The following is a 26,045-nucleotide window of genomic DNA, read 5'->3' as shown; positions in this document are numbered from 1 at the left end:
TGTCGCCACTCCAGACTTTATTGTGGTTCAACCTACCGTCTACTTGGTAGAGAAGGAAAATCATCTTTAATGTGAATTTTCAGACCACACTGCCATTACATCTTCTTCACTTGGTGTAGCCAGGAGAGAATGGACTCTGTCTCTCCCTATTTAAATCATTGACAGAAGTGGGAATCCAACCCAGACGTAGGGATAACAACCTACCATCCGTCCAACAGACCACGAAATCCTCTTCTCTCATTTTTCTATCGTAACGCCGTTGCGCCACACTGGATGAGAATTCTGACACACAGGCGTCCTGTAGTAATTTGCACCATGTTCAGTAAATTCATTTACTTGGTTGACCGAATCACCATGAACTAGCTGCCTCGGCTACCCAGTGCATACATTCCACTCTATATTTTGTAATCACGTAACTGCCACCTACGCAGAACTGCCAACAGTGTAGGATGCAGAAGTTTAAATAGGAAGTGTTCCTTTCCACTTGAGCTATTCTATTGCGCTATCTGTTTGTAGAAAACGTCGTTCAGTAAAAAAAAAAAGAAAAAAAAAGCTGTAACTGTTTGTCTCTCAGAAGTCAAGACCTGGCCATATGCATAATCCCACAGTGCTGTGGAATCAAAAAGTTCTGGAGGAATAGTTGTCGAGCTCTGGAGCTGTTGTAGCTACGTGTCAGCTAGTAGCGTAGATAAGATGTCGCGAGTTCGAATACATTCAGTGCAACATTTTTTAAAACGCAATTCTGCTGTCTGCTGAAGTTGTCAATCTAATGGAACTTTGAACATATTTCCCTTCACTTCGCAACCTAAAGTCGTCGAATGTGGAAAAAGGGCTAACTACTGTGACATTTTGTTCTGTTCAGGTTTAATAGACAGCAGGCAGCAGATGCATCTCGAAGATGTGTAAGGAGAGCGCATCATGCCATAATATATCAGAAAAGTATTTTCTACATTAGCTGTCGTGTGGTAGTGAGATTTTATTCTTCTTCAAACTTTGTTTGACAGCTTTAACTCAGAACAAGTTTTCTACATGCATTTAATCAATAAACTGCTCGTGCATTGTCATACTGTCATAGATAACATCAGAGAATTCGCATATATCGTTGATGATTAATTTCTCTCTCATGTTTACTATTGTTTTAACAACACTAAAGGAAACCTTACGAAAATTGTGCACTGTATTGTCTGTGTTTCATTGGTATGCTGTGTCGTACTCAAGAGGTATGCAAATGTGGCATTTCATAAATATAGTTACGTATTCCTAGAAACCCAAAATTCAGCAGCGGAAAGAGGCGTTACCTGTTGCGCAGCGTTGTAAGTTTTTCAACATTGCACTATGAGCCGAATGTATTTTCTTGCGATTTCCTTATTGATGTTTGATCCGACTCCTTGTAGCTCTTTCACAGAAGGGATAAAAACGTTGCAGTCAGTGAGACTGGAACTGCAAACCATGACTGACGCTTCTCCACAGGTCAGCGCGTTACCACAGAGCTGGCGAAGAGGTATGGGTCTAAACTTCCTCTTACGAGGGTAATAGTGACTAGAACTCGTAAACCGCTATTTAAAGGACGAGATTAGTTGCGATTTCCACCTGCAACGACTTTCCTGGGCTGAAAACCGTAAATTTACAATCTTTTGTTACCCTTCAAGCGATAATAACTCAGATTATTCACTGGAAATGACAAGTAAAATCAAGTGAACTTTGAGGCTTAATTCCGTGCACACCAGGAAGTAACTCGTCGATCACAGAGTTGCCAAACATACGTTGCCTTGTTGCCAAATCTCAGTTACAGTACCAGCAGGAAGAAGACGAACCGATGTGATCCTACAGCGGGCTGGGAAGTGACCATAGCTGGTGTCTCCAAGTCGTGGCTGCTACGGCCTGGAATACGTAATGCGTCTGACTCGCTTACTGTAACTAGGTTTAGGGACTGGAGCGTAGTTACTAATAATACTCAGAACTGACTGCAAACTAAGCATCATAAATCAGTAACTCTCATTGTTGTTTTTATATTTCTTTAGTAAGTGTACTCAAAACTAAGAAACTCTTTCACAGGCGTTTTCGTGCCTCGCCGATAGTCGAGCACAACAAACAAGTAAAAATAAAAAAGAATGTTTATATATGTGTGTGTGTGTGTGTGTGTGTGTGTGTGAGAGAGAGAGAGAGAGAGAGAGAGAGAGAGATAAAAAAGAATGAGAGTGTATAAAATTGTTGTAAAGAAATTGAATCATGGTATTTAAAGAAATCTTTCATCGTAATGACACGTTCCACATCATTACGAAATGTCGTATTCATGATCTATGGAACAAGAAGTAATCTAATGTAATGTAATCTAATCTAAATACATCATATTGGTGACTAGCCATAAAGAGTCATGAATTACCGAAATTTTTGCCAATACCAGTAACCAAATGTAAACTTGAAAATAATAGACGACAAGTTTTGTAATAAACCGTAACTCCTATCAAGACCCTTTGGTCCCTGTTATCTAACCACGAAAGATGTCTGATATACCTCCATTCTGAAGTAACAAAGTGTGCATGCATTTAAAGATGAAGTGCATGATGTGAAGTTCTGTTTATTTCAAAGGGAAACAATAGATTTTCTAAAACATTGTCTGTCATACACAACTTGAAACAGGTCATGTCGACCAAACCATGTGGAAGAACTGACAGCGACGTATATCAGAAGGCAGTAAGATCTCTTGCCTTTTGGTTTGTCAGTACTCGATAGCCATTTCTAGGTGCAAGTAAATGACGAAAGGCAGCGCGTTTTTGTCATCAAGTAACGTCTTCGTCAATTACTTTAGTTTCAATGTAATCTAAGGGTAATTGCTGATGTTTGATATTACGCGTGAATGGGATCGAATCCTGGTCCGGCACTAAAGATTTAATTATGTATTACAAGCTCTAGCATGAGAACACCTATCTGCTGGTGGATAAGAATTTGGATTTTTAATGTATTTTCATTCGTTGTCAACACTAACGATATCTGACGTTTTTAACTCCCAGTGAGACACAGAACTATTTGCGAGACGACTGTAAGTTCAAGATGTTATTCTGAGCAGCTGGTGGAGAAAAATTCGGTAGCTGACGTCTCTTTGTGTGTAGTCAACAACGATATATATGGGGCTCTATTCCCAGTGAGCGCTGAACTCTTCGTCATATTATTTCTAGTTCAAACATGCTCACATATCACTGCTGGCGCAACAAACCCATATTTAACGTTCGTTTTCTCTAGAATATAACAGCGATAGGTGCCGGGTAGGGGTCCTGGGAAGGAAAAAATTAATGTTTCGTCTCGTCATTTCAGTTAAAACATCTAGCTACTGCCGCGAAAATCCGATATGTCACATTTGACTGTGCTTCGATAGCAATCCGATTAGGTTCTGGGTTCGAATCCGTGTCCAACACAAAGCTTTACCTCACGGCATTTCAAGTCAGTTACTTGTGAAGAAGCAATATTTAACATCTCTCGTAGTTCGTTAACAGGGACAATAGATGATGGGTAGGAATTCGCGTCTGTTAAACATGTTTGCGTTATGCAATTTAAAGTTGATATTTGCTAACTGATACTGTCTAAAATCGAGGTATATGACTCTCTGTATGCTTAATCAGGAATGACTGTTAGTTTCCGTCAGTATCGAAATCTTTGCTTAGTCTGCATGAGCTGGGTTTGAATCCATATGCGGAACAAGACGGTTCGTCGTGTCATTTGAAGTTCATACATATTCTCAACTAGCTGCTCGTGAATAACTTAAATTTTTAATGTCATTTTGTGTTAAATAATAAGTACGGTATGTTACTTTGAAGAGGAAATCATGAATACGACGAACTTACTACGTGCATTACCACTCTGACGAATAATGAGAGTGGTAACATTTCAAGTATGTCATTTATTGTAATAAATGTGAGCTTACAAGCCTTAAGGACAGTCTTATCTGTGATAAGGTGTTCCCTGATATTTGTAGTACCGTGGTATTACTTTACATCTTGAGTTATTGCGGTACAGAGCAGTGTTTTCTAGTGGTGACTTGTTGGAACCATTTTCAATAGTCAAACGACTGTACCAAGGAGCGATTAGAGGACCTGCTGGACAGCTTTTTTTGAATAGGACAATGTTCCTGTCCAATAATTTTTAGATTAGTTACAATAAGCTTACGCTGCAAGAGAATTCGCTTGTATTTTTCAATATGTGGTCTGTTGTCGGTTTGAAGGCCTTACATTGCATCGGCAACTTAGTGCAACTCCACCGAGAGCTGTCTGGAGTAGGGTGGAGATAGCAATGTGAAAGTTGCGAGCTGTCGAAGGGGATCTTCGTATTCCTAATGCGATTAGGACATCGTATACTCTTGACGACGGTTAGCACCTGTGCGGTCAGTCAGCCAATTTCAGAATTCATGTTGAGTAATCCTGCTAAATTCCCATAATATTGTCTTTTTATATTGATGAGTAATATGGATAGTCGTCACGTTCATGTGCCGTCTACAACGCAAATTTAATGTTACTATCCTAGGAACTAACCTGCAATACGTTCTGTATTTCATAATCAGAACTATCTGCATTAACCGTCATCAGAGCAATGTCAGGGAACAGAATGCAGCAGTGCCTTGGTACCTACTTGGGGACCTGCTTGAGTCGTGTTCTAATTAAAGGGTAGTTGCTGGTTCACATTATATTACACTAGCGAGAAGTACCGACTTTTCCTTTTGTCTGCAAACATCCCGAACTAAATTCAGTAACTAAATGCGAAGAATATATTTGCATTGTGCCAACTCAAAGATCAATAGATATGGATATAGATATAGATTTTTATATTTAAAGCCATTCTCGTTCTGCGTTGCAATAAACATCATTCATTACTTGATTGTCCTTGTTACGATTGTTATTGTCATTCTCTCACTCGCAAGAGTTTTCACATTCCTATTTGGTATCGATGCACATGAAGTGTGGCTATGAAAGAACGGAATACTGAATGTTACGTCATGCTGAATACACTCATTTACTTCTGCTCCTCGTGATCAACGCTGCAGGAGAAGTGAGATACATAAAGTTGACAGTGTGAGGACAGACATGCTGGCACAACTCTGCAACTACACAGTGTTACCAGATAAAATGGTGCTGCGGAATCGAAAGTGTAGTACGGACTTTGCCACAGTAGCAGACAGCTGCTAATGTCGGACCATGACCGTGGATCACACTTCGCTCAGTGCTGGTTAGAGTGTTTCAACTGTAAATGAAAGGCTTTGTTTGACAGTCTTGTGCTGATGCTGTCTGAATAAATTATGCCATTGGATAAAAAGCGGCTTAGTTTTGAGACCTAACCCACAAGGGGAGAAGGCACAGTGGTCTGCTTCAGGAATTCCAAGCAATAAAACACAAAAAGCAACCCAGGAAGGGTTCGAACAGCTACTTTCATGCAGAGACATGCATTTGGAATCTGTTCATCGTTACGGGGTCAAACAAGAGGATAACATTACTGAAACAATGATGAGGCTACTTAGTATATAAGAGAGCATACAGATTTCAAGGAGGAAACGTATGAAGACGCAGACTTCCTCGTTATCAATATGTGCGGCATATCTTTCGTGTTAACGAAAGTAATATCCCGCTTTAACTCTTCTTACGTCTCAAATGAAATGAATGCCATGAGGAATCGAATATTTGTTGATTGCGTCTCTCCTTGCTTCCATCCGTACCAACATATTTCTTCATTCTCATGGTAATCATGACATTATTTTTGTATGCTGCAAAAGATTGCACGTGGACAAATTCGACATCGAGGTGCAAAGCGTTTGGTATCTTACATTATATTCAATTCGAATAAGCTTCAGATGTATTTTTACTTCGTTTGTATTTTTAGATGATTATGAACGTTACGGAAAATTATCTCACATGCTTTGTGTTGAATGAGAAACATTGAATGACCCGTTTTGCTTTCCCTACGTTGAAATGATATAATGTCGGCGTCAACTGCCTTCTTCCACGCCGGAAGCTGAAACTTGTATAATTCTGGATTAATGATAATTGAATGTCTCAAATGTAGACATAGCCCACAAGGCGACGTCAGAAACCATCAGGGGAGAACGTCGCATAAAAACCAAACGTGCGCGCGCGTCTCCACTCTGAAGGACCGTATCGGAGAATCACTGCAAGCATTTCGCTGAAGAGTTGCCTCGTAAGAGAACCGAGAAATGGCAGCGTCGTAGCAAGTATTTGTCAACACTCTGATAGTGCCTTTACTTCCGGGTGTAGGCCGGCGTTACCTCGCTAAATTCACTTGACATTCGTTTTCCACATCGAAGACTCGTACGATAGAATCCACTGTAAGATGAGACACTTAAAAAGTATAATTAATTTCTGGACTCCAAGAACGGTGTTCTTCACGTAAGTAACACCTGTTTGTGTGTTTTAAGGTTGCGTTTTGAGGCTCAGGCAACATCGCAGTGACTATAGTCCGTCTGTGGTCGCCAGTGTGTCGTTAGCTCAGAGGTTATTCGTCATATTGTGGCTCTTCTAACGCGGGACATTCTGAATCGGAATACTCCCCTTTCATTATTAGTTCCGGGACGTGACTATTTTCCTCGGACAAAGACCAATGCTGTGAATTGGATTCGCGGACATGCCATTCACTACCTAGTTGGACAAACTGTAGACTCTGTACTCGATTTTTGGACATACCTCAACGACCGTCATTATGTCGTTGTCCGCCACCCAAAATACAGACAATTTTTCTCGAACTTCCTTGGGAGTGCTTTCCACGACCCGCCTCGCAGCTGGAATGTGTTAAGCCAAGAGTGAGGGAGGTTTCCAGTTTGAACCAATAAACATTTCTGAACTACTGAACGGAACACAACAATTTCGAGAATACGTGACTCACCATATTACCAGCGGGGCGCAGAAGGCGTCTGATCAATTACACAACAAAAATAAACAAAACAAAAATCAAAATCAAAATAAAATTCAGAAAAACGAAGATTTTGTTTTGTTTGTAATGATAGCCCTAGCCTTGAATTCCCATATTTCTCCTGGTATATAGGCAGCTCTTGGGGTAAGTTTAGTCAGGAGCCAACGCCTGAAGTGGACCAGATTTTTTTTTTTTGTTATAGGTTGAAAAGTGGCGGTGGCACTTAGTTTCTTTTTTTATTGCCATTTTCCTAAGGGGCTTTAAAATAAGAGAGAAAAAAAAGGGGTAATCGTCAAAAAAAGTAAAAGAAAAAAGCAAAATTAAAAAAAGAGGTTCCCTTGTGCGTTGCGGTGGTCGTACTGTATGACATAGCAGCTCCAATCTCGGTGGAAGCCGCTGACTACAACCTTTTATTTTCCATTTTAATTAATGGAGTTGCAAACGGATAGTAAAAATTCTTTATACGAAATCTGAAGAATGCCTTTAAACATCAATCTTCGTCCGATTCGACTTAGTAAATTAAGTTAATATCATGGATGTCTGCTTTGCAAATGCCAAGGTGCTTCACTGTAAAATAGATCCTGAAAAGATTCAAAGCGACTGTCAACGATATAAATTTGAGTTTTGTTCGTCATATAGATCTAACATGTCAGAAGGTTGTTTATGAAGCGCACATGTTGATTAATATAGTTCCCCTCTTCCAAATTTTTGCAATAGCATTTAACTGTACACGTTTTCTAACACCGGCGTTAGCAATTCCTTTCCGTTCTCTGAAACCTCCAAAACGACAAATTTTTCTGGTCTAAATCTGATGACCTTAACTATCACTTCCGATCAACATTAAATACTTCATGAACCCATACATGGAACTCCAAATGTGCAGTGTTCCTGCACTGCTACAGAGCATGCATTGCAAGGTATTTACACAGTTTATCGCATAGAGTTACCATAAGGAATGAAACAAGAACTGTAATACACTTTACACCACAGACGCTCACCCCGGCTTGACGAAAACATCCGAACATTGACCAAAAGTTGCACAAATAATTGAGTTTGAAAGGAAAAGAAACGAGGTATGAAGCATTTATAAATTCATCGAATGTAGCGAGGTGGTTTAATTTCGTCCCAGTCTATAAAATTAATTTCGGGCCATACTCAGCTCTTGCCGATTAATGTAATATAATACCCGCCTACTAATCAGGGCGTCTGTCTCCGTTGCTTTTGAGCGTGAATGGAAATCGTAGAAATTTTCTGTGGAACAACATTTAATAATAAAGCGTTTGAAATCATCAAAAGCGATGAGCGGGAGCAGGCGCTTTCGGTAAAGAACGGGGGAGTGCAGCGCCGCTGCTGTCGCCACGGCCGCTGCCGGTAGCCAGCAAATGGATCCCGGAGCTTTGCCGCATACGGCATCCAGAGGAGGACAGTCTGCAGGAAATCTGCCGCAAAATCGTTACTGGATAAAATTTTGAAATCGGTGTGTCAGAAAGCGAAAAAGATTGAATCTGCGCTACCATTACATTCACGTCTTCAGCATTCAGGCAGAAGAGGCTATAAAAATATTTTATGCCAGCTGCTCTCGATCCACTGACATCACGAACAGAAACAACGCACGCTACCGCTAGACCACAGGCGTAATCAGCCTAGTGTTTCTCTATCATGGGACAAGTTTTCCTCCAGGAAGTGCCTCAGTCTGCAGTGTTACCAGATTGTGCAGATAACCGGACTTAGAGAATTAGCGAGTTGGCCAGTTTTATTGTCCCATGTCGCGATCGGTGCGGACTTAGCCTCTGAAGCGGCCGGCCGCCGGTCGAGTTTTATGTCAATGAGTGTACATCTACATACATACTCCGCAAGCCAACGTACGCTGCGCGGGGTGGGCGAGGGGTGGGGGGGAGGGGGGTACGGCGTATCACTACTAGCCATTTCCTTTCCTGTTCCACTCGCAAATAGAGCGAGGGGAAAACGACTACCTACGTTTCTCCGTACGAGCGCTAATTTCTCTTATTTTCGTGGTTCTTACGAGAAATGTACGTTACCGTCAATAGAGTCGTCTCGTAGTCAACTTGAACATCCGCCCCCGGCAGCTGAGTGGTCAGCGCGATAGAATGTTAATCCTAAGAGCCCGGGTTCGATTCCCGGCGGGGTCGGAGATTTTCTCCGCTCAGGGACTGGGTGTTGTGTTGTCCTCATCGTCATCATCATTTCATATTCATCGACGCGCAAGTCTCTGAAGTGGCGTCAAATCGAAAGACTTGCATCCGGCGAACGGTCTACACGACGGGAGGCCCTAGCCACACGACACCGACCGACATCAGCTTCAAGTGCCGGTTTTCTTAATTTTGAGTTCCCCAAAGTATCTCCGTGATACTTGAATGTTGTTCGAAACTACCGGTAACAAATGTAGCATCTTGCGTCTCGCCAGCTTTGATGTTTCCCTTCACCTGCACTGGTGAGGATCCCAAACATTCTTACACTAGTGCCCTATTTCCGATCTCTTTTACACATGAACCACACTTTCCTGAATTTCTCCTAATAAACCGACGTCAACAATTCGCCTTCTTTACTACAGTCCTTACAAGTGAGATAACTCCTTACGGTCATTTTGATATTCACGTACCTGCAACATATTCGTTTCCTTGGAATATTCCGTCCAGATGATTCGTGCTGCAATCTTGGCTAACTAATATGTTCGCTCGGACTACGAGCTGCCTACAAAGTCATTTTTCTCTCTGAACGTTCGATTGCAGCCGCTCCGTGCTCCAGGCGTTACTCATTAGTGGTTCCACGACGTCAGGATGTTATTCGCCGATGGTTCGTACTCGTTCTGAAAGTAATAATGAAAAGGACCGAACTGGCAAGTGCCCAGTTGTTCTGCGCAAACATGGTCATCCTTTTAACGCGGATGCCGGGACACGCTTACAGTAGTAATTGTGTTATGCGTTCTTCACAGCAGTCCTGTTGAAACCTCCCCTTAGAAAAATTAATGCACTACTGTGCTGATAAACATCTTAGGTTATTTGATTTACTAACAGCTGAGCAAAACTGAATGTACTCAGACATTTCTCTCTTTACTTATTCTGATCATCACTAAACTGACACACAATATTTTTAGCGACCCGCAATCTGACTTTCAATAATCTCTACAAAAGAATGACCTTGACTAACAATAACCTATACCTTTCATGAATCCCTTACCTCACAAAAATCTTCGTTACTCGAACTACTGCAATACAGCGAGCGCCAATACTGCTAGCTAAATAAAAGATTCTAACTACTGAAGGCACTAACTACTGACCGGCATAGTTAGCAAATGAAAGGTTTTAATAGAGAATAAACAATGTATTTACCTTAATAATGTTCAAAAGTCATCATATATATATATATATATATATATATATATATATATATATATATATATATCACTTCACGATATCCAGTATTACAAATTTACTCTTTCTGATGGACACACGCCTAGAACGTCCGCTCTCAAAACTCCGCCATCTCTCTCCCCACATCCACCACTGCTGGCGGCTCAACTCCAACTGCGCAACGCTACGCGCTGTTCACATCCAACTGCCCAACACTACATTAGCGAATATTCCAACAATGCCAACTAGCCACAGACTGCACACAGCACTATTAGTGATTTTCATACAGAGCGCTACGTGGCGTTACCAACATAAGAACCTAAAAAGCCTACTTACACTGTACTAGGGAATTACGCAAATTACTCAAAACATTATGACCACTACGCACAGTGGCGTTGGATGTTGCCTGAAGGCGCTGTGCACACATGGTGCGATAGCAGAAGTATGTAAGCGGAGCCAACACGAACGAAGAATCACCCTGGTGAAGATATGTCCTGCAAATGGGGAAATCCATTGAGTTAAGTGACCTAGACAAAGGGCAGATCATCAATCGAAGCTGGTCGAAGATTCCCTGCAACTGTCTTGAGCGTCTGCGGAAAGAGTTTGGACAGTGAAACTACCGCTGGGCACTAAATGGATGGACGTCCACTATTCGTCACAGAACTTGGGGTTTGGAGGCTTGTGTGTTTTGTAAAGTAAGATAGATGGTGACCTCTGGCATCTCTGCCGAAAGAGTACAACGCTGATGCACGCACAGGTGTTTCAGACCACACCATTCAACGTAGGTTGTTGAACAAGGAGAATCGCAGCAGGCCATCCCCAAGCGTTCACATGTTGACCCAACTACATTGTCAATTACGGCTGCAGCGGGCAGGGGCCTTCGGGATTCGACCGTTGCAACATATCGACTCTTGGGGTGACAGTTTCGCTGCACTAGGTCGCTGGTAGTCTCCACAAACGCCGTCATCGAGGTACTCGAAACGTGCAGCGCGCCACGGACGCAGATTGGTGGGAGCAGTATTATGCTAAGGGGCTAAGTCTCCTGCGCTTGCAGGACTGAAGGCACGCCGACAGATGCGAACCACCTGCATCTCTTCACACCTGATGACATCCCCAACGGCAATGCCATCATTCAGTAGTACGGGGTGTTCAAAAAAGTCTCTCCACAGTGCCGTATGATTGTCAGCCGCGCATGCCATATGCCGCAGTGAATATACCGAAATGAAACTCAGTGAAATACAGGTTATTAATTTATTAATTTTTACTTACAAATTTTCACATTAAATATTGAAAGGGTGCCCCCTGTTGTTGCATGCACAATTCAATTCGTCTAATCATGTTTCAGAACACAAGCTGTAACATTTCTTCTGTAACAGAAGCATTGAAAGTGAATATTGCAGTTTTCAGTTCATCGATGAATTTTGGACGGTTTTTATAGAGAGTTGCTTTCGCTGTACTCTAGAAGAAAAAGTCAGGTGGTGTTAGGTCAGGCGATCGTGGAGCTCAAAGTCCCTGTGAGATTATGCGATCACCAAAAACATCAACCCGGCTGGGTCGGAGATTTTCTCCGCTCAGGGACTGGGTGTTGTGTTGCCCTAATCATCATCATGTAATCCTCATCGACGCGCAAAGCGCCGAAGTGGCGTCAAATCGAAAGACTTACACCAGGCGAGCGGTCTACCCGACGGGAGGCCCTCGTCACACGGCATTATTATTATTTCACTTAACACCAGTTCTCCTATTAATGGCTACAGAATATCACTGCAGTGTCGTTGTGCGTTTATTGTTTTGTTAAAAAATATGGGACCCACAATCTGACGTCTAGAAATTGCAATCCAAACTCCTATTTCCACAGAATGAAGTGGTTCCTCATGAATTCACGATGGATATGCGGTACTCCACATACGAGAATTTCGCGAGTTCATGTACCCGGATAAATGAAACTACGCCTCATCAGTGAAAAACGTTTCATTAAGAATATCCCTTCCATTTTGCTGAACGAAATTTTTGAACCATTGACAATAATGCAGTGTCTTGCCATGATCAGTATTTTTCGGTTCTTGCACGACTGTCACTTTGTATGGGAAAAGTTCTAATTTTTTCCTTTCAGCTGTGTGGGCCTTTCCGACACTAACATCGATTTCCTGGGCCAGTTCGGACTCATGGACATTTTATCGGAAATATCGAGTAGTTTATCCTCAGACAAAACGCTAGGACGACCACTTCTCGGTGCATCTGTCACTGAACCCGTACTTCGAAATATGTTAATCAAATCTCGCACAGTGTCGCGATGTGGAAGTGTTGTCTCCGGGAAAACTGAATTAAATGTTTGATGAACTGAAACGGTGTTTCTACCACCAGCTTTGAACACTTGCTCGACTTAAAACACACGTTCTTCAATGGTTAGCATTCTAAAAGTGACAAGAACGAAACAAACGAACAAAGGAACTAAACATAAACGTTCACGTCAACACGTAACGACACACACCAACGTTACTGCTGACGCTGGCTGAGATAAACGAAACAGTGGAATGTTGGGAGCGTCCACTTGAAGGGAAGGAAGTAACCCAGGTAGGCGAACAATCATACGTCACGAGCGGCTAACAATCATACGGCACTGCGGAGAGACTTTTTGAGCACCCCGTATAGTTGTCTGTATCTCGGAGCCAGATCCGTGCTACAATGGTTTGAGGAGTATTATAGTAAACTCACGTTGATCTCTCGGCGCCCAAAATCACCTATGTAAATCCTACGGAACCCATCTGGGCCGCTATCAGGTGCCATCACCGCGTACGCAAATCAGCGGCCCGTTATTTAAGCGAATTACATGACCAGTGCGTAGACATCTAACACCACATACCTCCACAAACCTATGTGTATTTCGTTCCAAGGACGGACAAAAAAGCCATTATGAAGGTAGTCGTAATGTTTTGGCTCATCAGCGTAAAAGTTACATTTGGTTACGTTTGTAGCTGTTTATGGTTGCCAACCACGAATAAAAATCCACTTATTTGTGGGAGTAGTTTTCTGTAAGAGACGGCAATAGCCAAATTACGAATTAGAATACCTGAAGTCAAATATGTTTCAAAACGACTGTGACTAACCTGACAAACTTCTGGTGCGAGAGCGCAACAAATCGCAAATGCGTAAAAAATGTTCTCTTTTGACATGTGGTTTGCTACGTGTTGAAGGAAACATGGGAATCATGGGTACATTAACTAGATTCATAAATCGTAAGCAACTCAAACAAAAAATTTTTTCTATAGTCACATAAAACATTTCTACAGTAAGAATACAATTTCGATGGTTTGTGTACTTCATGGACTATGTGGAATTTATCAGTTAATTAGTAGTTTCTGTTACCAATTAATTGGCTGGAACTGGGAAATTGTAACCTGTTTCTCGTCGGTAGTAGGTTAGCAGAACCGTAGCAATCACTACGTTGCACAAACTATGATGCACAATTGACTTCGTCCAGTTAAGTCATCCTTGTTTACTACTGGTACCACAGCTATGTAACTTTTATTATTGTCACAGTGTTTAAATTCTGGACAGACCTTTAGCTTTCATTCATTTAGTTTTTGTTTCCATTCTGTAAGAAGGATAGTGTCAGTTGCTTGGGGGAACTCAACCGTTAAACAAACGACACTCTAGCTCCACACGAAGGTGTTCTATGATATTTTGTGTAGGATACTCCATACGACAAGTTAATATTTAAAAACTGTCGTACTGATCAAATCAGCATACTAGTGAACAAATTCTATTGTGCACTTTGTAAAAACGGTACCTTACAATGTTGATAAATTTGAGTACTGATTGGTTTATCACATACGTAGAGAGCACTGTTCGTTCTCTATACTACCTTGATACTATCTTTGTTGAATATGTTTCAGTGTCCTCTTTACTATACATCTGAACGCCCATAAAGAATACCTAACGTTTTGCTCCCGGCCATCTAATCGATAACAACATGTACTGCTGAGCCAATTCCACTGTGTTTGCACTGCCTCACCATTCTACAGAGTAACACAAATATGTTTACACGTCCACATGTTCAAGCTCACACACGCTAACAAGGCAAATAGAACACAAGTAAATGTTACAGAATGTAATGTAAGTAAGTTAGTAATGAATTGCAGCAATAATGATTGACTAAGTGATTGGTGGAGCGTATGTTAAATTAAACTAGTATTTAGGTTACCTGAAACTTGTGTGTTTCTGATCTTAGGTTAGATTTTATTCTGTGGTTAATTTTAAATGAATCTGTCGTACTTCTATCGTGATTGCGAGAGTAACAAACTTTAATGACTGCTGTCTGAAAAATATACTAAGTGTAAGAATATTACTCAAGGTCATTGAATAATATTTATCAATCACATGTACTTGGACTTAACACTTTTATGCTGAAACGATGTAAATCTGTGATCTAAATTGCGTTTTGTCTGTACTACAGCACTCGAACACAGCTATAACTGCTAGAGTGTTCTATACCTAACAATTTAATTAATAATTTATTTTACATAGTTACTCGATGCGAATACTGCAGCGATTTGTAGCAAACAAACGATCTTATTGTCCTTCGGTTGCCCTTAAACATGTAGGCCTATATTTAAGATTCGCCTACATCTGGCTGTAGACTGGTAGTTGTCTCTATTTTCTGTGCGAAATGCGCTGTACCGCACTGCTGTGGCTGACCTGAGATGGTTACAACAATTGTGGTGTGTCTAGTTCCTATTTAATAAAATTATGTGAATTTTCTTCCCAAGCTAGCAGAATTTCTTCATTTCGTCTACTCTGTGATCACGAAATATGATCTTAAGTTTATCTTTTCGTTTGTCCTACACCCTATTACTTTCGCCTTTCTTCGATTTAATCTTAATCCATATCCCACGCTCAACAGATTGTTCATTGGATACAGCACGTCCTGTAATTCTTCTTGACTCTGATTGAGGATTTTACTATTGATATTATTTCACTCCGAATTTTAGTCCCAGTCTTGAACCTATCTGTCATATTCATCATTGTTTCTTCTATATACAAACTGAAAAGTGGGGAAGAAAGGCTTTTTAATCCGAGCACTTCTTGGTCTGCACTTTTTATTGATTCTTCTTGGTTCTTACACGTATAGTATATTGCTCGTCTTTCCCTAAAGTATACACCTACTTTCCCTTAGAATTTGGAGCAGCTTCCACTGTTTTACACCGCAGAATGCTTTGTCTAGGTCGACAAATCCTATAAAAGTATTTTTATTTTATTAAGTCTTTTTCCCATTACAGCGCAATGTCAGAGCTGCTTCTCTAATGCTCTTTCAATTCTCATGGCCAAACTAAAGATCATCTAACAGACAGGTTTTTCCAATTCTTTTGTATATTATTTTTTTCAGTAACTTGGATGTATGAGTTGTGAAGCTGATTATGTGATAGTCTCTAAAGCATATGCTTATACTATCTTCGGAAAACTGTAGATGATATTTTCCCGAAAGTCTGATGGTATGTTTCGAATCTCATAGATTCTAAGCGCCAGCCTGAACGCTTCATTCTCTAATGATTTTAAAAATTCCGAAGGAATGTTATTTATGAGTTCTAACTTATTTAACAGCTAATTTCCCAAAGGTCTGTCAAATTCTGACTGTAATACTTACTCCAACACATCTTCCAAATGGAATTCCATTTCTTCTAGTATCATTTTAGTAGACTCCTATACTTTACACACAAAGCCAATAATAGCCTTTGAAGACATGATGAAATACTGTTATTGTTACCTGCATATAAATGTGTTTGCGTTCTTTCGGAGTGGCTGAAATTACTGCAAAATGTAACCACGATGCTCCACGTGTTACTGGTGCCACGTATAGCCCGACAATTGAACGCTGGAAGTGGAGGGTGGCCTTCAAATTGATCCAAAGGAACTCAGATACATCAGTGCAGCCCTTGTATTCGATGTAATAGTACCTTTGGAGGTAGACTAGGGCTTGAGATGTCGGCTACGAATACATCTGAATGTAGTCACAAAATATCTCAGCTTAGGCCTCTAAAACTATCGTTTGTCCATTAGTTTCATCAAACACCCTGTCATCATTTCAGTGAGAAAATAGGCACTGCACGAGTAATTATCCCAGCTAAGAGACTTACAGATTACTGCAGTGAGTACTACACGTATAGCCTCACAATCTATAAGCTCATCATATCGAGGGATTAGTCTTATACTGGATATTAAGGTAGATCCCTAAAACTAATGCCAGTATGGAATAAGCTTGTATTGGAAGTAAGAGGAAGAAAACAGACAATATTATTCCTAGTGTGATGAATCGCACTGTTACCTACTTGGGAATGACGATAAAATCCATGTACACCAGCAGTTTATCGTTGAGTGTCATTGAATCTGACTAAATAGGTACTGCATGTTTGAAACACTTATATGTGTCCACGGTGACAGGTTTCGAGGGGTTTCTTCTAACTGGTCGCTTAATTTGTATTCGACGAGATTTCGGGATTGCAAACGGTCGTCATAAGCTTCGCTCCACAATATTTCGGCAGGGCACCTGTCAGTCATTGTGAAGCGTGGCTCACCTGAAGATGACTGGTAGGTGTCCAGTCGAAATACCGTAGAGTGAAGTTTACGACGACCGGCTGAAATGTCGAAATCTCTTCGAACATTCAATTTACCAGGAAAATTTTTAATGTCACATCGGACTCTTGAATTGTATTCACTGAGTGCCCACAAAATCAGTATATTTCGAAGTGACTTTCTCATTGGAAGTTTTTTTCTCTTAGAATCACTAAGATCGTTCTATTACAATAGTTTATATAGGCCTTGCACTGGAATACAGTTGAACATCGAGAGCTGCAAACGATCTCGTGGGAATTTTTTTTTTTAATTGTAAAATTTAACAATAACTATATATCACATGGAACTGCACTGAAATTTCGGTTTCTTTATGTGTAGTGTTACAAAAGTGTGCCCCAGGCAACATTCCACATTCGTCCTTTGCTGGCCTATAAAGCATCACAAAGAATTATGAATTAATCAGGACACATTGACATAAAAAATGTTTCGAAGTTTCAATGAGAGATGAAGGGTTTATACGAAATAAAACAAGGATAAACAGTTTTCAGATTTATATTTTGTTTCAAAAAGATCGTAACAACTAGAGGAAAATATCAGGCACAGCAACTACACACACAAGGATAAAGTAACATTTAACTGAAGGCAATGTCTACCACATAATGCGTATCTGCCGCGCTTTAAAGGACTTCAGCTATAAGTTCCTGAATGCGGAACAGTTGCATCATGATATATATAATAAACTGGTTAAAAAAACAATACCAAACATAATAGTAGGGATATGTATTTCAAGGTAGTTTACAACATTTCATACATTTGCTCGTGGAAGAAACGTAAATGACAAATGCGTGAACTTTCGTTAACAGATACAGTTAGTGAGAATATCTACTATGAGACACATACACACAGTGTTGTAACTAAGATCTACAGACATCGCACACGAATAAACAATACGACGGATAGAAATTTAAACATTATCGTTACAAACAAACATTGACTTAAATGTAAGGAAGGAAAACGATTATGAGAAAAGAAATGTTTTGAGCACATATTATATTGACATTTCATTGACAATAGGAACGCTTCGACATTCGACCTTATTTCTTTCGAACTGTACGTCAATTACTATTGTTAGGCCATGAGAGCAGTTTAAAGAAACAACGTCGAGATCTTTTAAAACATTGTTAGGTACAGCTTTATGGTTAGTTTCTGGAGAGAAGGATGTCATTTACACTAAATATTGGGGCATTGTTACAAACTGGATAAGCGACAGATTAGCTACAGAATAATAAATGCCCACGTGCAGGCGGCTTTAAGTCGTATTCGCTCCCAATTTTATGTCTCATCCAAGACTGTAAGTCGATTGGTTACTAGAAACTTTAAAATTATATTATCAGGATCCAATATGAATGGATTCTGACGTTTCTGTATAAACTCCATATAAAATTTATACAATATTTAAATGTTATATAATCATTATTTTAACAACTTTAATTAAATATTATCATGTCAAATATTTAAAAATTATGTCTTAAGTTCCTTTTTAAGTTAACTTCAAATTCCTTAACAGTTATGTCACTAAATCACCAAATGTTCTTTTATCCATTGTTTTTCATCCTTTTCAAAATATAAAATACAGGTGAGTTCATTTTTCTTGCAAAGGAGATAAAACATGATTATTATATTTATAGAATCACGCATAACGTTATTTTAATATAAGATCAATCCCTTTTGATTGTGCGATTTATTTCTTAATCACTTATTAGTGTCTCTAGATATGAGTTCGACCCCACAGTTAGTACAACACTTTTATAATATGTACATATTTATGTCTGTGATTACGTTTTAATACTATACTCGTGAGAATGTCTAGAAGCTTTAGGTGGGAAGAGTCGATAGAATTCCAGATAATTCTTGGTGATATAGAGTACTGTATGTGAATCGTAACTGAAGAAGATCATAGAAGCTCGCAGCGCTAATGGATTGAACAAAAAGTAAACTAACATCAGATGATGTATATAAAGTAGGATTTGAAGCTACATAGAATAACTTACTTACGATACAAAGATAATGGATAATGTGTAATTACACTGCTATTCACATAAGCGCCAAAAAAATTATTTGCTGTCGAGAATATGCCGCACCTCAGTCTCCACCTCGGTTGAGCAGATTCATCAGCCAACAGAATTATTCTGCACGTATCTTTCCTGCTAGTAATCTGCGCCATTTGTGTGGTCTTCTGAAGTATCAATGTCTCTCTAGTGTCGATTCCATTTATTTGCTACCCTCAGTGGAGGCACGTAAATTTGAGTTTAGAATGAATCCGAAGAACGGTGTTTGTTACTTGACTCAGCTGTGACAGTATATAAGAGTATGGAATTCAGACCCTATTATGGAACACAAGTATGGTAATTAACGTCTTACAATATATAAGTTTATTACTGTTTGCTACTCAGATGTATACTTTCACGGTCACCAAAAATGTTTAAAAATGCAGTTCTTTACGAGAGTTATCTGTGGCTGCAGTATTATACAAGTGAAGGATATCATTCAAGTTTTCAACTCATTTTATTGATGCCAATGAATAGCGATAATACGTGGATTTATTTGAAGATGTCCTACAATTTTCTCAAGCACACGTAATAAAAACGGGCAAATTTGTAGTTTACCTGCTTTCAAATGAGAAGAACTGCTGTGGTATTCTATGTTTAATAGAAACGTTCAAAAACAGAAATTGGTTTTATAAATGGAGACAAGCTGATTGTAAAGAATACTTGTCCCACAGAGGAATACGTTTCCAAAGTCACAAGCCAACAACAGATGTAACAAAATGACAAGATAATGACGCAGCAGATTTTAATTATATCTTCCCACAGTTTACTCAGCCTCTGATGTTGCTTTCTTGTAGCTCATACCATTTCACTGAAATTTTCTCGATGATTAAAACTGTGAGACTAACCAGAACTTGCCAGCAACGACTCGCAAACCGCCTCACAGCTTCAATTGTCAGTTGCCTTTGTAGGAGATCTGCATTGTCTGATTGTGTATAATGCATAACGAGTTTGACGAGACGCGGTAATCTAAGAAGTTCTTAACAACATTGTGTGATACTATGTTTTTAGGATGTAGCCTGTAGCTCATTTTCCAACCTTTCACTCTTGTATTACTTTTAGGTTAAGTAGTTTTCAGGGAATATCTTATTCATCCTTCCAAATGTTATTCCGATACTGATAAGTATGACAGCTGTGTGGAGAAAATGTAAGTACAACGACACAGTTTTTTACGCTGAACCTTTGATGTGCACTTGCACACTTGCTGGGGAATTTCAAAATGGTTTGATCAGGATGCATACACTGAAATATCATCCGTTTGCAGAAAATAAATCACCGACTAAAGAGTCTTATTACTTGTAATACATTGATCCAAATAAGTAATTACAATTTTCGCATTCTCTCCTGGGACGAAATAGCCATGTTCACTCCCATCTACCCTGCACTTAACAGGGCCGTGCAGGAAGATGACACACAGTGTGTCATTAATACTGTCTGTGCTCTGGGCACGAAATGTGCCTGTAGGGTGCTGTACTAGACCTGGCACCATAGTGCAACGCCCATCCCTTGTTTTAGGAACAAAAGCATAGCGAACATTGCGTTGCCTATTCGGCGGTGGTGAAGACTGAATGTACAAGGAGGTTCAGACACAGGCAAAGCAACTCTGATAGGCAAGGTGTGCTGACAAGGAAGAGCTGCGAGTGATACTGGTTCGTAGCAACATAGTCTGAGCCGCTGGTGCATCTGGGAAATCTGCAGTTCGGAAATATTATTGCTCTTTGACATTATTAAGCGAATTTTGTAATAGGGACAATCACAAATTTATGCAGGGTAAGAACGAAAGCTGAAGTAATACGTTATTCGGTGCTAAGTGAAAAGTGAGCTAAAATGCTTCAGAAGATATTGACTTCTTACCTTTCACCTTCCTGATACATACATGTAGATGCAAGCGCATTTGTTTCTCGGACTGCATTTCTAGATACCATATTGCCCTTCGGAACATCATTGATGATAACATGAATCAATAAAATACAATTCTGATGAAACATTCACGACTGAAGTTCGACCACTGCAATGAGAGGGCCTCGTTGTAATGATGTGCGATCTGTGGAAAACGTATTAAGAGATAAACTTTGTTTCCTCTGTGGGATTCACCCACAATAGTGGAAAAAACGTAAACATATTCTACGACATGGTGCAGTCGTATGCCAAACTTCCTTTTGTTGAAACTGACTGCCGCCGCCGAATCATGCGTACGGAAATAAAATACTAAAATGATATCAGCATGTAGGATTGAGAGTAAAGCCGAAAATTTAAGAATGAAATTGTTTTTTCGCGCCATAACAAACAGAGTAACGTATTATTCCGACAACTGCGCTCGTGTTTCTGCTAAAAAGCTACTAAAAATTCATCAGCAAGTCACCTTTTCAGCGAGATCAGCAGCTGTTGGAAACATCGGACATTCTCAGAAAGCATATTTTACGCATTAGCCTTAATTATTGCAAGCTGTTTTGTTTGTCATAGATTCTGATTTAGCAAGTAAAGAGAACATAGTAACGACACCTATCAAGACCACGCCACTTCTGGAAGCCGTTCTCGAACCTGTGACTTTCACTCAACGAGGTAGCGACGCGATCCCGAGATAAAGAGATAACTGTATAAAAACCGATTTAACGTTGAACTTACCGGCACAGAACATGAGGACATTCTGAGGCTTTTATTGGTGCACGAAGGCTTTACACGTTTTCGAGGTGGGCATTTTCTACGAACTGCATTTCACTGTGCAGCACGATGTTACAGGTGCCTAGCTAAGAAGCGAAGGACGTTCGATTTTGGGACAGATTTTGAACAAGAAGGATATCAAAATGCTAATGTGAAAAGTCTGTCCTGTCTGGAACAGATTCGCCTCATACTCATACAAAACACGTGCCTAATCCAGGAGTAGAAGAAACTTTTTCAGAAAATTAAAATATTATATTGTTCCATCTATTATAAGAAAACTGATGTCACTGTGCATGGGAACACAGGAAGCAGCACAGGTTTTTTTTTTCCTTTCCACGCCCCGCAGACGCTCTGTACCATCGTAGCAAGAGCACAGCGTAATCGCTTCTTTACAGTTATGTATGGCCAACTGCTCAGACCTGTGGTGCCGTTAACGAGAAGTCATTAGGAGCGTGGTGCATACGATTGTGATCTTCTAGACAACTATGGTGGTCGTATAGATACACAGAATCTGGAGACTAACGGTTGGCGTCCCATGTAGACAAGTGTAACTCCCTTAGAGATACAGCAGTCGGGCGTCAGTCACGTGTGGTACATCACACGGACGTGGTGATGTACTGCAATGCGTCGGTGGCCATTGGATGTTGACGACCAACTGCTTTGGTACATGTACCGTAACTCTATGGCCAAAAGAGGGACACTTTTATCAGCCACGTGATGATCTGCTCGATACGTGTGATGGGCTGGTGACGACCCAGCAAGTTGGGGACCAGCTGTTTGGGATCTGCGCCCCTGATAAAGACACTAGTATCAGCAGCGGGCGAAACGTCACACGGAGGTGGTGATCTGCTCGACGACCGTGATTGGCTGGTGGCGCCCCAACCCCTCGGGGACGCTCCGGCACGGCCGCACGGGCCGCCAGTACTCGTCGGTCATGGGCAGGTCGAGCGGCGTCGCGAAGGAGATACTCTTGTGCAGACGAGGTCGACCGCAGACTGTGGCGGGGGCGGAGACGGGAGGCGGCAGGGGCAGCGGGGGCGGGCCGTCCTCCCAGTCGCTGCAGGCACCCGCGCCGCCGTTGCCGCCTCCAGAGCCGCCACCCACCAGGAAGAGAAGCACCGCCCCCAGCAGCGTCGCCAGCAGCGAGAAGTAGTAGCCCGCCTTGGGGTGGCTCTGGTTGATGTAACCTGCGGCGTTGTCACATCTGTCAGTCTGTCACACAGTTAAAGGCATTCACGGCCGATTCACATAATGAACCGAAAAGAGGAAATCATGAGTAAAGAGTACGATCAGATATGTGGCATAACAAGTATAACTGGCAACGTCTGCCTTCGTTTTCTCATTTTTTGATGCATTCTTAGAAGTATCTAGCCTGATTATCGCTTTATTGAGATCAAATGACTCCACAATGAAGTAAAAGGTGCACGCTATAGTAATTCTGTCTCGCTTGATACCGTTCAAAACGTGGGATAACATACAGCCCAAAGTAACTTGCTAGCAACAATAACGCGATCTTTACCTAACAAAGCAAAGCAAAAAATGCAAAATGAGAAAAACGAAAGCAAAATATACAGTTCATAATTTCATTGTTCTGGCTTACTTGTCATACAGATAGCGGCTCCATTCGGCAGCCGAAAATCAGAAACAAGTTCCCCTGTACCCATGTAAGACACATCTTATGGTACTGTTGCTCAGCATGGGCGACTCCGAATTTCCTCAAGTTTTCCTTCCATATATCACCTCCAGCTTCCAATCGTAAGCCCTCCTATCAAATCCCTCCTACTGCTTCATGTTCTTCTTCTTATCCTTCTTCTTCTTCTTCCCCTGGCTACTTTGCCCTCCCTCCTCCTCTTTTCTGTTTCTCATTCCTCATTTTTTGCGCTTGTCGCAAAGCTGCGACTCGAAGGGAATGGTGCCACTCGCCCGGGCTGTCATACTGCAGTCGCGGCATCAGATCATATTAGTAAATCATTAATAATCCTAATAGTAAGTGACGGAACAGACATAGCAATTTTGAGCTTGACAACATGTGAAGTGCTCCGCGATATATGTTAAATACATAAAATAAAATATTTTAAAATGGCATAAAAGGCTGAAACGGTGTTGTACTTAAATAAACAATGAAACAGTCAAATGACGGTGTGTTCCTTTAAAAAATAAATAGAAAGGGATAGTATTATTTGGGTTACAGCATTATGGCTATGTTCCAATTATGGATCTTATGTAGCAAATAATATATACTGGGGAAGTATTTACATACATCAAGGCTGACAGGCGCGTACTGTGAACTTGGCTAGCTGCTATCGGCGGTTAAGGATAATAACTCGCTCTGTAAAATGTATAAGTAAAAAGAAATATTAATTTCCTGTAGGCAAAGAAGTCATTAGAGGCAACGAGTGAACACGGCTGGAGAACGAAGTCTGCCACGGCCTTCACAAAGTGATTCAGGAAAACGGCAAAGAACGTGTATGCGCATGATCCCATAAGTCCGGGTAAGCTGCTGCATTGATTCAAGCACTGGTACATCGGTGTATGTGGTTAAAGCTCTCGACCAACTATCTACTTTATGTTTTTCCATTGTTTTCTAAACCAATAAAGCGGATGCTGGCACCATTTACTTTAAAAGGAGGTAGTAGATTTTCTTCCCTTTCTTCGTTCTGTATCATAGTATAGTCAGTAAATCAGGGTATGGCAGTTAAGGTGTGCTCTGGGCATCATTTCCGTGGGGATGCAGTTTTGTGACAGATGGAAAAAAATGGAAAACGACCAAAGAAAATGGGAAGAGGGAGAACGAGGTACGAGGAGGGAAAATAATTTCTAGGAGAACAAGAAAAGTAAAAAGCATCGAAGCGCATCATTACGAGAATTTGGTGGACATGAAAGAAAATGCTGAGCAGACTCTATTTCACTATTTGACTGTGCAATGAGACGCATTACTCTAAATGGAGAACTATAGAACCGACTGTAACGGGAAATAAATAAGACATCCACGATTAAATTTAAATTGGCTTGTGTTTCTACAACGCAGTACAAGGAAAATAATCACACAAAATGCTTTCACGGGCAGCAGCTTGCCGTCAATGTCATCACCTTGATTGAGGCTGAGAAACAGTATAAAATGACGATGCAGACGGATAAGGTGACGGAAAGTGCAGCCAAAAAGCTATAGTTGAGTAAATATATGCTGCAATGAGTTGGAGTATGTGTCTCAAATAACAAGCACCAAAGCGCACACTCTAAAACTCCAATAGGCTGCATGGATAAATGTGTTAATAGGAAGCATTTTTTGCGATATTACTAACCGTATATGGAAACAGCAGCATTTGCTCAACAAAACTATACTTTAGGGCTAGCAAAGAAACTCTGACAAAAGATGCTCCGTCCATGAGATTTGCTTTTAAACGTTGCCAGAATAAACGAGCTACCATTAACAAACGAGAAGTCATGGTATCAAAAGAGACAAATTACATTCGATATTGCGATAAAATTAAGCATCAAAATGGTGATCAGTGATATACACTATCTGATGAAATGTGTCAGGGCACACACACACACACACACACACACACACACACACACATATATATATATATATATATATATAATGCTGAATTGACCACCAGATGTTACCAGAGGTGGCCCAGCCAGTATAAAAGAAGGCCCGGAGTACTGTGTTGTCAGCAGACAAACAGGAACGGCAGAACACGGCGGTCAGCAGAGCTAAGTGGCCTAGTGACAGGATATGACCTGATAAAGAAATCCATCAGGGACATTCGAACCCTTCTGAAGGTGCCCGAGACAACTGTTGGTCGCGAAGAAACAACCACATTTCAACCGAGACCAGGCCGCCCTCAAAGCACATATTTTTGTATTCAGTGCTAGGTGGAAACGTGTGGTTTGGAATGATGAATCACGGAAATCAGTGGCAATTCGATACAAGGGTTTGAGTTTGCCGACTACCTGGAAAATGGTACTTTCCATCAACTGTGAAGTACGGAAGTGTTCGTGTTATGGTACGAGGGTGTTTTTCTTTTTTAGAGTGTGCTCTCTTTATTGCCATTAAGAAAACAGTAAAGGGTATGACCGCAAGTTACTGCACTTTATACTGCATACAGGAGAGGAACAGCTGAGACGATGGTTGTATCAGCATGGCAACACACCCTTTCATAAAGCAACAATTGTGAGGTAATGGTTTGCTGACAACAACAATCCTGAAATGGACTGGCCTGCTCAGAGTCCGGATGTGGAACACGTTTCGGATGAGGCAGATCGTCGACTTTGCTCCAGATCCCAGCTCCCAACGTAATTATCTTTTTTGCGTCCGCCTCTTGAGAAAGAATGGACTGCCATTCCTCTATAGCAGTGGTTCCCAACAGGTGGTCCGCGGACCTCCAGGGGTCCGCGAGGTTTGCCACATGGGTCCGCAAGATGC

The 26,045-nt window shown here is 40.9% G+C and overlaps 1 protein-coding gene across 1 annotated transcript in view; it reads right to left on the bottom strand.

The window, feature by feature from the left end:
- Positions 1–22,441: 22,441 nt before the first annotated feature.
- LOC124593835 (monocarboxylate transporter 12-like) overlaps positions 22,442–26,045 on the bottom strand; it is a 169,371-nt gene continuing 165,767 nt past the window's right edge. Inside the window, exon 8 of the mRNA XM_047132183.1 lies at positions 22,442–22,800. Coding sequence (XP_046988139.1) covers positions 22,442–22,800 — 359 coding nt within the window. The remainder of the gene's footprint in view (positions 22,801–26,045) is intronic.

This window comes from Schistocerca americana, chromosome 2 (genome assembly GCF_021461395.2).
Source record: "Schistocerca americana isolate TAMUIC-IGC-003095 chromosome 2, iqSchAmer2.1, whole genome shotgun sequence".
Classification (NCBI taxonomy): domain Eukaryota; kingdom Metazoa; phylum Arthropoda; class Insecta; order Orthoptera; family Acrididae; genus Schistocerca; species Schistocerca americana.
The sequence above is the reverse complement of the archived record's forward strand: the minus strand, read 5'-3'. Positions and strand labels throughout refer to the sequence as shown.